The following is a 12,202-nucleotide window of genomic DNA, read 5'->3' as shown; positions in this document are numbered from 1 at the left end:
GATTTTCCAGGCAAGAGTACTTGGAGTGGGGTGCCATTGCCTTCTTCGTTTACCCTTCTAGGTTCTTCTAAATGGTCTAAGAATTAAATTGACATAGGACAGATTAATAGGAGAACATAATAATTAATTTTATACATATAAAAATCCCAGATACATGAGAATGTAAGAGAGCCCACATATATGAGAAGTTCAGAGATAGAAAAGCAAAATGTGGTACGTATTCCATCCTGAGCTAAGGAATGAGATACAAAACAGGGCTTCCAAGGACAAGAGGGACAGTCACAGGAATATGAAGAACAGACATTGGTAATAAGATATCTGTCCTGCCATGTAGATGGGGCCACTTAGATAAAATTTATCTCTGGTCATAACTCTTTTTCTGGGGAAAAAAAATCCCCAATTTAAATTCTTTCATTTGTTAAGAGACAGAGAGTACTCTCTCCACTGCTTTTGTGGTCCTTCAGTCGCTAAGCTGTGTCCGACTCTTTTCAACCCCATGGACTGCAGCACACCAGGCTTTCCTGTCCTTCACTATCTGCTTTGAGGTCAAAATAATCCATATGCTAAAAGTAACACATCTTGGGGAGGGCTGCTCTGAACCCCGACATCCATAAAGAATTGACATTTTCAAGGGAATAATTGGATAAATGAAATCTACTATTATTTTCCCCTTAGTTGTGACCCCAAGGACTGCAGCATGCCAGGCTTCCCTGTCCATCGCCAACTCCCAGAGCCTGCTCAAACTCATGTCCATCGAGTCGGTGATGCCATCCAACCACTTTATCCTGCCTTCAATCTTAGTTCATATTTTTGAGAGTTTCACTTATTAAAAAAACAAGTGACTGAATAAGTGGGAAACTATTCACAGTATCCTTAACCCTAGTTCTTACTACACTGCTCATGGAATTCTCCAGCCCAGAATACTGGAGTGGGTAGCCATTCCCTTCTCCAGGGGACCTTCCCAACGCAGGGATTGAACCCAGGTCTCCCACATTGCGGGCGGATTCTTTAACAGCTGAGCCACAAGGGAAGCCCAGTCCTTACAGTGAGAAGCAAAAGATAAGAGAATAAGTGTGTGCCAGTTAGACAATCTGAATTCTAGTCTCTGCCTGTAGACAGTTATTACCTCTTTTCAGGTTCTTCTCTGTCATTGTGGGTGTCTATATTTCAGAACTTTTTTGAGCATCATGAGGTAATGCATACAGATACATTGAGCAAAGAGTGAGGTATTTATTTAAAAAAGCAAGTCAATGGTTTCAATATTCAAGCTGTAAGTGCTTAAAAATGAACAAAAAAGGAATCTACCTGGGCACAAGTGCTCTATAATATATCCTGCAGTCAGTGTTTCCCCACACTGGGGAGGAGAGGATGGTCCCCATTCATCCCCAAGGGTGGGAATACAAGCAGAGGAAACACTTAAGTTCTGACTCACTGTAAAAGACCCTGATGCTGGGAAAGATTGAAGGCAGGAGGAGAAGGGGATGACAGAGGATAAAGTGGTTGGATGGCATCACCGACTCGACGGACATGAGTTTGAGCAGGCTCTGGGAGTTGGCGATGGACAGGGAAGCCTGGCATGCTGCAGTCCTTGGCGTCGCAAAGAGTCGGACACGACTGAGCAACTGAACTGAACTGAACTTCTCAGAGCCCTGCAGGAGAAGTGGATGGGCAAGTGGTCATGTGAATAGGTGGGTGATTTGGATGGTGGCTGTGTGGTGGCGGTGTAATTAGGAAAAATGAGTAAGATGGTTCTTTCAATGATTATTTGGAGGAGCTCCATAGTGATCTGGTTTTCTTACATATTGGCATTATTTATTCTTTTTTTTTTTTTCTTGAAGGTGAGATTATGTTAAACTCTCAATCTAAACCAACTCCTGTAGACCCAGCTTATGTGAACCTTTTTCAGTTGGAAGGGTATTAAGGAGGCTTGGTTGAGAAGATTGCCCTGTATTTTTTTTTTTCCTCAAAAATGACAGCGGATATTGCTCGATCTAGACTCAATACAAATCACATTGGCTCCACTGATGTAATGGTAGATCAACTTTTGAAAAATGAATTTTGTAGTCAAACTGATTTTGGCACTGCGGGCCAACATACAGCAGAGATTCAACCCTTCGGAAGCTCAATTCAGTCTTGCCAGTTGGTCTTTATGGACTGCAAAGGCAGATATCTGATCCAAGACAATATTATTTATGGCTTAGGTTTTGCAGCCTATATTACTCTCTTCCCTCCCCCCCCCCCAAATATATTTTGCATCATCACATGGGAATACTGAAAGCTGTCATTTCCTAGTAGTAATAATTGTAATAACACAATAATAACCATTATTAAGTCTATATAATACCACTGCTGCTATTGAACAGGAATCTAGTCTGTACCATGGCTTTACATCTGAGATATGATTTGAAAGCATCACAGCCTTAGGAGATAGATTATTATTGTGTCTGTTTTACAGAGGAGAATCCATAGGCTCAGATAGCTGATAACCTATGGTACAGGAAAGACACGCCTGCCCAGATGTAAGCTCATCTTGAATGTTATAGGAAGAAATAAGGAAGCTGGCACACGCCTTCTATTTTCTCAAGTAGCCTATGAATATTCCAGTAGAATCCATCTTCTAGTACTTAATTAACTTGTAGACCATTGAGATATCAATCAACTTGATATCAAACAATCAGTGAAACTCTTACCATCAAGAGTAGGGACAACAAACAGGCAAATTTAACTAACCACATCAAGTTCAATAACAAAGAAGTGGAAGAAGCAGCAAAGGAAGAAGATGCCACTGGCCAAAAATTCTCCATAGATGGTAGATAGTCCCACATCTTCATTGGTAAAACAAATATCTACTGAAAAGCTACTAAACATGTCCAGTGATTTTCTAGGTACTGAATGAAAAGAATAGGAGGAGAAGTTATATAAACAAAGTCTGGCTCCGCCTCACTCTCCAAGTGCTCTCAATCTAAAGGCTCTATACAAGGCAGAGAAACACTGTACCATTTTAGATGAGAGCTAATTGGATACAAACACAATTCTCAAGTTTCAGCCACCACTGGCCAAGTTGCTTTCAAACAGAGGTTTAATACCCCAGGCATTCCTTATTGATAGAACTCACAATTCCCAGAAATACTGACAGTCAGTAGCCCCTAACGCTGAGATGTTTAACAGGATGTCGAATGGGCTGGTAGCATTTCACTTCTCTTTCTTACTCTGCCTTTCTCTCCAGCTAAGTGAGCATTCAGGACTTAAAGAGCACTTGAGAAGTTACTAAAAAACAGAATGAATGGCGCATGGCAAGATCATTGCATAAAATGAGCTGATTGATTAAAGGCAGATTTCATTTGCCACATTTCTTTTTATCAAAAGACGTTGAGAAAGCAAAAATGGAAGAGAAGCATTCTATTAAATGGGCTCTACACAGCACCTGAGGGTAAGGAGCAGATTTTTTTTTTCTAATCTAAAGCAAAGCTACCTGTTACCTTTTAGGAGTGACTGGTTTATTGACTGCTAATGCTTTAAAAATGAGATTAAATCAGGCCCATGGTCTTTATTATGGGGAAGATATATTCCCCTTGTGCATTCCAGTGGTTCGGCAATCTTAACCTCAGCAGACATAACATTGATGTATGCTGTGTTGCCAAACAGCAAGGTAAGTGTTTAAAACGCTGTGAACAGCCTTATTGCCTTGAAATGATACAATCTAATATGAGATTGTAACTCAGAGACTGAATCTGCCAGCCTATCCTTGTAAGGAATATGAAAGTCAAAAGTCGAAGTCACTTTATTTTAATATCTCACAGGGAAGGGTTATTCTTCATCTTGCCATTGAAACAGAACATGCAAAACTGGATCCAGATCACAGGAAACAGAAACCACAAATTTTCAGGATATTTTCATTAACAGCAAGTATGTGTGTGCCTTTCAGAAGAGGCATCAAAACACCGGCCTGATTCATTCAAATTAGCAGAGCTACCTTGTATCGTGGGCTTCCCTTGTGGCTCAGCTGGTAAAGAATCTGCCTCCAAGGTGGGAGACCTGGGTTTGATCCCTGGGTTGGGAAGATCACCTAGAGAAGGGAAAGGTTACCCACTCCAGTATTCTGGCCTGGAGAATTCCATGAACTATACAGTCCATGGGGTCACAAAGAGTCGGACACGACTTTCACTTTCACCTTGTATTGTGGACAACTGACAGATGGAATCTTAGTGTCTGAAAATTCTCAAATGTGGGAAAATCAAACTGTATGCTTTCTGCTTCATTTGGAGCACTCCAAGAAAGCAGGTGTTTTTTTTTTTTTTTTCATTTATTTATTTATTTATTTTTTAATTATTATTATTATTATTATTATTTTTTTTCCAGTGGGTTTTGTCATACATTGATATGAATCAGCCATGGATTTACATGTATTCCCAATCCCGATCCCCCCTCCCACCTCCCTCTCCACCCGATTCCTCTGGGTCTTCCCAGTGCACCAGGCCGGAGCACTTGTCTCGTGCATCCCACCTGGGCTGGTGATCTGTTTCACCATAGATAGTATACATGCTGTTCTTTTGAAATATCCCACCCTCACATTCTCCAACAAAGTTCAAAGGTCTGTTCTGTATTTCTGTGTCTCTTTTTCTGTTCTGCATATAGGGTTATCGTTATCACCTTTCTAAATTCCATATACATGTGTCAGTATGCTGTAATGTTCTTTATCTTTCTGGCTTACTTCACTCTGTATAAGGGGCTCCAGCTTCATCCATCTCATTAGGACTGGTTCAAATGAATTCTTTTTAATGGCTGAGTAATATTCCATGGTGTATATGTACCACAGCTTCCTTATCCATTCATCTGCTGATGGGCATCTAGGTTGTTTCCATGTCCTGGCTATTATAAACAGTGCTGCGATGAACATTGGGGTGCACGTGTCTCTTTCAGATCTGGTTTCCTCAGTGTGTATGCCCAGAAGTGGGATTGCTGGGTCATATGGCAGTTCTATGTCCAGTTTTTTAAGAAATCTCCACACTGTTTTCCATAGCGGCTGTACCTTACAATATTGTAGTGGTTTTTTGCCATACATTGACATGAATCAGCCATGGATTTACATGTGTTCCCCATCCTGATCCCCCCTCCCGCCTCCGTCCCCATCCCATCCCTCTGGGTCTTCCCAGTGCACCAGCCCCAAGCACTTGTCTCATGCGTCCAACCTGGGCTGGTGATCTGTTTCACCCTTGATAGTATACTTGTTTCATTGCTGTTCTCTCAGAACATCCCACCCTCACCTTCTCCCACAGAGTCTAAAAGTCTGTTTTGTACATCTATGTCTCTTTTTCTGTTTTGCATATTGGGTTATCGTTACCATCTTTTTAAATTCCATATATATGCGTTAGTATACTGTATTGGTCTTTATCTTTCTGGCTTACTTCACTCTGTATAATGGGCTCCAGTTTCACCCATCTCATTAGAACTGATTCAAATGAATTCTTTTTAATGGCTGACTAATATTCCATTGTGTATATGTACTATAACTTCCTTATCCATTCGTCTGCTGATGGGCATCTACGTTGCTTCCATGTCCTGGCTATTATAAACAGTGCTGCGATGAACATTGGGGTGCACATGTCTCTTTCAGATCTAGTTTCCTCGGTGTGTATGCCCAGGAGTGGTATTGCTGGGTCACTTGTAAAAGAATGAAACTAGAACACCTTCTAACACCATACACAAAAATAAACTCAAAATGGATTAAAGATCTAAATGTAAGACCAGAAACTATAAAACTCCTAGAGGAGAACATAGGCAAAATACTCTCCGACATAAATCACAGCAGGATCCTCTATGACCCACCTCCCAGAATATTGGAAATAAAAGCAAAAATAAACAAATGGGACCTAATCAAACTTAAAAGCTTTTGCACAACAAAGGAAACTATAAGCAAGGTGAAAAGACAGCCCTCAGATTGGGAGAAAATAATAGCAAACGAAGCAACAGACAAAGGATTAATCTCAAAAATATACAAGCAGCTCCTGCAGCTCAATTCCAGAAAAATAAATGACCCAATCAAAAAATGGGCCAAAGAACTAAACACACATTTCTCCAAAGAAGACATACAGATGGCTAACAAACACATGTAAAGATGCTCAACATCACTCATTATTAGAGAAATGCAAATCAAAACCACAACGAGGTACCATTACACGCCAGTCAGGATGGCTGCTATCCAAAAGGAAAGCAGTTTTTAACTTAAACTTCAGCACTTGCTCCACTTTTCATCTGTATTATTATTTTTAAAAATATTTGGGCTATACTGCATGGTAGATGGGATCTTAAGTTCCCCGGCCAAGGACTGAACCCATGTCCTTACATAGGCAGCATGGAGACTTAACCCCTGGACCTCCAGAGAAGTCCCTTACTTTTCTTTTTAATCAGTCATCATTAACATGGACTTTCAGTTCTCTCCACACTCTACGCTCTGTCAAATTTCAGCACCCATCCCTCAGAGACCCCAGGTGGCTGACAGCCTCAGTTTCCGTGATTAAGATGTCACCTCCCATGGCGCTTGAGTTAAAGGAGAGATTCTGTATCCATGCTTCAGTCTAGCATTGCTAAAGCAGGTGTTGGGCACAATCAGGTGCCCAACTATTGTAGCTCTACCTGGGACTGAAGGAGTTCTCAGGATACAGCACTTTCAAGTGCTAAAAGAAGGTCAGTCCAGGTTAGACCAGGATGGCTGACCACACTGTATGACCAGGGAAGACCCTGCTTCCCGGGACATCTTTGCCCTAGGAGAGTCTGCTCTAACTAAATATGAAAGAGAGTCCTTAGTGGGGAAAAGAAGTCAGAAAAGAGTGGCAGGAGGCTGAATTTATGTACTCATTGTTTATCTATGAGATCTAATTTTTTTTATCATCCTCTGACAAAAATCCCCCATTTCCCCCCCCAGATTTCTCACTGTGTTGCACCTTCACTAGAAGAGTACACGGGGAAGGGGTGGCCCTGCCTGATGGTCCGAGCACATCTTATTGCTGAAAATGAAGCCTCATTAATTTTCCTGGATGTAGGAAAACCTGCAACCTGGGAAAGGAAACCAGTATAAATGACTACATTATGGCCTGTTCATGTCAGTGACTTAGAACGACAATTAAGTTAGAAAGGAGCCCTTCAAACCTGTTAACCTACTTGAGGGTCTAAATTTATTTCAGGCTGGAGCCATTTGCCTTGTTTTGTGTCTAATATCAAAATTAAAAACAAAAACAAAATCAAAACAGAACCAAAGCCCAACTTTTAGCTGAATCATTATTGAAATGAGTAAAAATTTAACTCATCTCCTCACAGAACTCTTATAAGAAATAATCATGAGCTGTCCTCTAACAAAAATAAATGGGGGTCCATCAACAGAGGAATGGATAAAGAAGATGTAGTACACACATACAAAGGAATATTACTCGGCCATTAAAAGGAATGAAATAAAATAAATAAAATAAAAAATAAAAAGAATGAAATAATGCCATTTGCAGCAACATGGATAGACTCAGAGATGTCACATTGAGTGAAGTAAGTCAGACAGAGAAGGAAAAATATCATATGACACCCCTTATATGTGGAATATAAAAGGAAATGATACAAATGAAATGACCTACAAAATAGAAACAGACTCACAGACTTAAGGAGTAAACTTATAGTTGCTGGGGGGAAAGAAGGGGAGAGATAGTTAGGGAGTTGGGATGGACATTTTCACCCCCTTCGCTGTTCATCTGAAACTATCACAACATTTTTAATCAGCTATATCCCAATACCAAATAAAAAGCTTAAAAATAATAATAAAATACGTGGGGCAAAAAGCACTATCCATGGATTACAGAATATTCAGTACTGTTTCTTTCAAAGTCTACAACACTTCAAAATGCATATAAAAGAAAAATGTTTCATCTTATTCAGTTATTGAGTCAGTACATTATCAAGTGTAAAGATATTTGGAAGCACTAATCAAATTTTTACTTTTCACTTAGAGATTTATAAATTTTAGCCAACATAATTAAAATAAAATCCACTGCTCTAAAGGCAAGAAAAAACCCAAACAAGCAAGTACACACATACACACACATGCACAAACTCCAATTTTTCATCATTCAGTTCAGTTCAGTCACTCAGTCGTGTCTGACTCTTTGCGGCCCCACGGACTGCAGCACACCAGGCCTCCCTGTCCATCACCAACTCCCGGAGTTTGCTCAAACTCATGTCCATCGAGTCGGTGATGCCATCCAACCATCTCATCTTCTGTCGTTTTCATCATATGTCATTTTCATCATTTCATCATATGTCATTTTCATCATTAGTGACGTTGTAAGTGGAATTAATTAGGAAATTGTTTTTCTATTAATGAAAAGACCTCCCTTCAACCTAAGATTTGGATCAACCTACAGGAAATTTTGTTTTGGAAAATCTCATAATGTCAGGTTAATAAGATTAACCTGATATTCTACTATTTTCCAAGTTAGTTCAGAGAAAAAGTCAACCAAGACTATGAGGAAATAAGCATACATGTTTTTACATTATTTTTTCCTTTTTCTTAAAAATATACATTGTTTCCGCAAAGATTAATCATTTCTTTTCAATCTCAAAAAGCGGGAGTAAAAAGAAGAGATGCAAAAGGAAGGGGGAAAAAAGGAAATATCCACTTACCGGCTACTGCAACTCTTGCTGTCCGGCTAACAATTGACCCAGCATCCCCTAAAGATGCCTCACATTGGTAAAGTCCCTCGTCTGGCTTATGGTGCCTGGAGTGAAGTATGTTTTGGATCAACAGAGACCCATTTGGAAGTTGCTGCTTCCTTTCGTCCATTCCCAAGGCGAGGTGGATGCCGTCTTTCTTCCACTTGATGACGGGGACGCCCCGGTCAGACTCGGCAGAGCAGTTCAGGAGGACATTCCCTCCGCGCATGGTGACGGCATCAGAGGGCTCCGACAGGAAGCGCAGCGATGTGAAGGACTTGATCTGGAAAGCTGGAACGGGAAAGCACAGAGAAATACGTTCACTTCTAAAAGATCTCACGAGGCAAGCCCTGGCCTTCACAAAACTCTTTTCAAACAATCTGGGTCTTTGAAAAACGTGTAAGAATATGTGAAACTTAAAAACAAAGGGGGACTTCATTCTTGATCCAGTGACTAAACCTTCACTTTCCAATGCAGGAGGTACCAGTACACTCTCTGCTCAGGCAACTAAGATCCCACATGCTTTGGGGCCAAAAAACCAAAACATGAAGCAAAAGCAATATTGTAACAAATTCAATAAAGACTTAAAAAGTAAATAAAATTAAGGATGTTGTATTAAAGAAGGGAAAAAGTGTCCAACTTAGATAACCACAATTAATGAAACTATTGGTCCCCAAATAAAAATATGAAAAATTAAGAATTTATAGAAATCTAGGCAAGGCTATCGGAGAAGGCAATGGCAACCCACTCCAGTACTCGCGCCTGGAAAATCCCATGGACAGAGGAGCCTGGTGGGCTGCAGTCCATGGGGTTCTGAAGAGTCAGATACGACTGAGCAACTTCAGTTTTACTTTTCACTTTCATGCATTGGAGAAGGAAATGGCAACCCACTCCAATGTTCTTGCCTGGAGAATCCCAGGGACAGGGGAGCCTGGTGGGCTGCCGTCTATGGGGTTGCACAAAGTCAGACACAATTGATGCAACATAGCAGCAGCAGCAGCAGCAGCAGGCAAGTCTACCATTACATATCAATAAATAAATGAAAATTTAGGAGATTAATAAAATTTCCAAATCAAACTAGATATCTTAAAGCAGTAATGGTTAATGATGGGGCAGCTAAGATTTGAGGGTATTTCTATATCCGTATTATGATTATACCATCCATTAAATTTTTAAAAATCCATTCAGACATGGTATTCCATTAATAACCATAACAGAAAAATAAACCCCAAACAGGTTGTGAAAAATTATTTAGAACAAAGCTCAGGTGAGTTTTAAATAGGTAAGAAATCCCACTTGCAGAAGCAAGACACAACAAAGCTACCACCTAAAGTCACAAATCGCTGATCTAACTTCCATCCAAATGTTGCTCACAAGCCAGGAAGACTAGGTGAATATTAAAGTTAGAATTATTTTTTTCATAATCATACATGAACATAAGAAATCAAGAGACAGAAGAGAAGGTTGTTTAAGAATCTATAGGTGGTAAAACAAGTAGTTAGTTTAAGTGCATTCTTTTCAGGACTGGTAACACAGCATTTAGCAAAATATTTGGTTGTTGAATCAAAGATGTGGACAAGGTTTTAGGAAGTCAATGGGGCTCACCCTTTGCTCTGAAAGGTGTATTCCTAAATCACTCAAGTTCAATTACTTTCTATTTCATTTTCAATGATCTCTGGGACTATAGGTTCTACAATATCCCTAGGTATCTTGTTTTAATATTGAATCATCCTTAGAGTCTTAACTAAGTTCTTGCTTCCATTTAATCTCATTTTGCTCTTGAATTACAGTGTGTAACAACGCAGAGAGAACACGTCTTTGTAAGAAGAGCTCCTTGTTCTTTGGAGGAAGCATTTAATTTCTTTAAAAACATTACCTCCTCTAAGTTATGTTTTAGCTTCATTCTCCCCAGGACAATAATCATTAGCTTCCTTAATTTTTCTGTGATGAGAACAATTTTTCTTGTACTTTGTGAAAATGTTTCAGTTTTTTAATCATTTAAAAAGCAGGCATCGTTTTGAGAGAACAGCATTGAAACATGTATATTATCAAGGGTGAAACAGATCACCAGCCCAGGTTGGATGCATGAGACAAGTGCTCGGGGCTGGTGCACTGGGAAGACCCAGAGGGATGGGGTGGGGAGGGAGGTGGGAGGGGGGATCGGGATGGGGAACACATGTAAATCCATGGCTGATTCATGTCAATGCATGGCAAAAACCACTACAATGTTATAAAGTAATTAGCCTCCAACTAATAAAAATAAATGGGGGAAAAAAAAAATAAAAAGCAGGCATCTAAATCCCTTATAATCAATATTTTGATAAAGGACGGACCCATACTAGCACCAATGGACAGACATAGTATCAGCTTTGTATCCTTCATTTATCAGTGAAGATGAAGCTGAACAATGTCTTACTGTGTCTCCATGGTGTTATCTGCCATGCTCCTACAAACCTATTTTTTTCTGAACCTCACAGTCAAAATAAGTCTGTTACTTTACTTCTTCTGTCAAAATTTGCCCATCATTCATTGTCATACACTCATTTCAGCCAACTAGGTCATGACCCCAAAGAAAGCAGCTACAGGTTTGCTCAGATGAACATAAATTATAAGATAACAGTGAGCATTGTGTCAACCATAAATTATAATGGCAAAAATATCCCAAAAGGTACAGCCTGGTCCCCTCACTGTCCAATAAAATCATCCTGCCCTAGACTGTTTTAGTGGTACCAACATAATTATCACTGCCCATTCCTCTAGTGGAAAGCATTGGTATACTACAAGAGGAGTCTGGATATTTAATCCTTGGTCCTGGCTTTATTATTTAAAGATGTGTGGCTCAAACAAGTCTTTTAAGTCTTCAGAAGCTCAGTTCCTTCTATGAAATGAGGGTGTTGAACTAGATGATCTTTAAAGTCAATATCCAGTTTGGAAACTTTCAGAAGTAGGATGGGTCGAAGATATTCATCAAATGAACACAGCTCTAAGCATACTGAGATGTCAACAGTGAACAGCAAGTGAGAGATACACCAAGGATGAGAAAGTAGAAAGAAGTTCTAATGCCCTTAAATGTCAAGATATTTCACTAGAGTAATACCTGCAATTTCCATACAAGTAGCATTAATAAAGCAGAAATAAATTTAGAATTCAAGACCAGGCAACGATATTAAAAAGCATTTATTGCTTTTTTGTTCTTCCCGGGGCCTATATTTTAAACAACAACCTCATGCTGAACACCTTATTTATGTCACAGAACACATAATGAATTTAATGCAGCTGTTTATGACAGCATGTTAATGAGCATATGTGCCCATTATCACAAATAAATAATCTACTTCATCTGAAACACGGAGATTATGACAGTTTTCAGTGCTTGAGTACATAATTTAGGAAAGTTAAATAAAGATTAACTTTTTCTTCAATACAATTACCCCTGCGGTTGGCTGGCAATTTGAGCTTTTGTGCTCCTTGTAACAATCACATTTTGAACATATGAATCTGGGATAAAGGT

The 12,202-nt window shown here is 39.6% G+C and overlaps 1 protein-coding gene across 1 annotated transcript in view; it reads right to left on the bottom strand.

The window, feature by feature from the left end:
• Positions 1 to 12,202, bottom strand: part of DCC (DCC netrin 1 receptor) — a 1,105,239-nt gene that overhangs the window by 795,173 nt on the left and 297,864 nt on the right. Inside the window, exon 2 of the mRNA XM_061130661.1 lies at positions 8,662 to 8,982. Within this exon, the coding sequence (XP_060986644.1) occupies positions 8,662 to 8,982 (321 nt within the window). The remainder of the gene's footprint in view (positions 1 to 8,661; positions 8,983 to 12,202) is intronic.

Source organism: Dama dama, chromosome 27 (assembly GCF_033118175.1).
Source record: "Dama dama isolate Ldn47 chromosome 27, ASM3311817v1, whole genome shotgun sequence".
NCBI classification, from domain to species: domain Eukaryota; kingdom Metazoa; phylum Chordata; class Mammalia; order Artiodactyla; family Cervidae; genus Dama; species Dama dama.
Note: the sequence above shows the minus strand (reverse complement) of the source record. Positions and strands in the feature narration are given on the sequence as shown.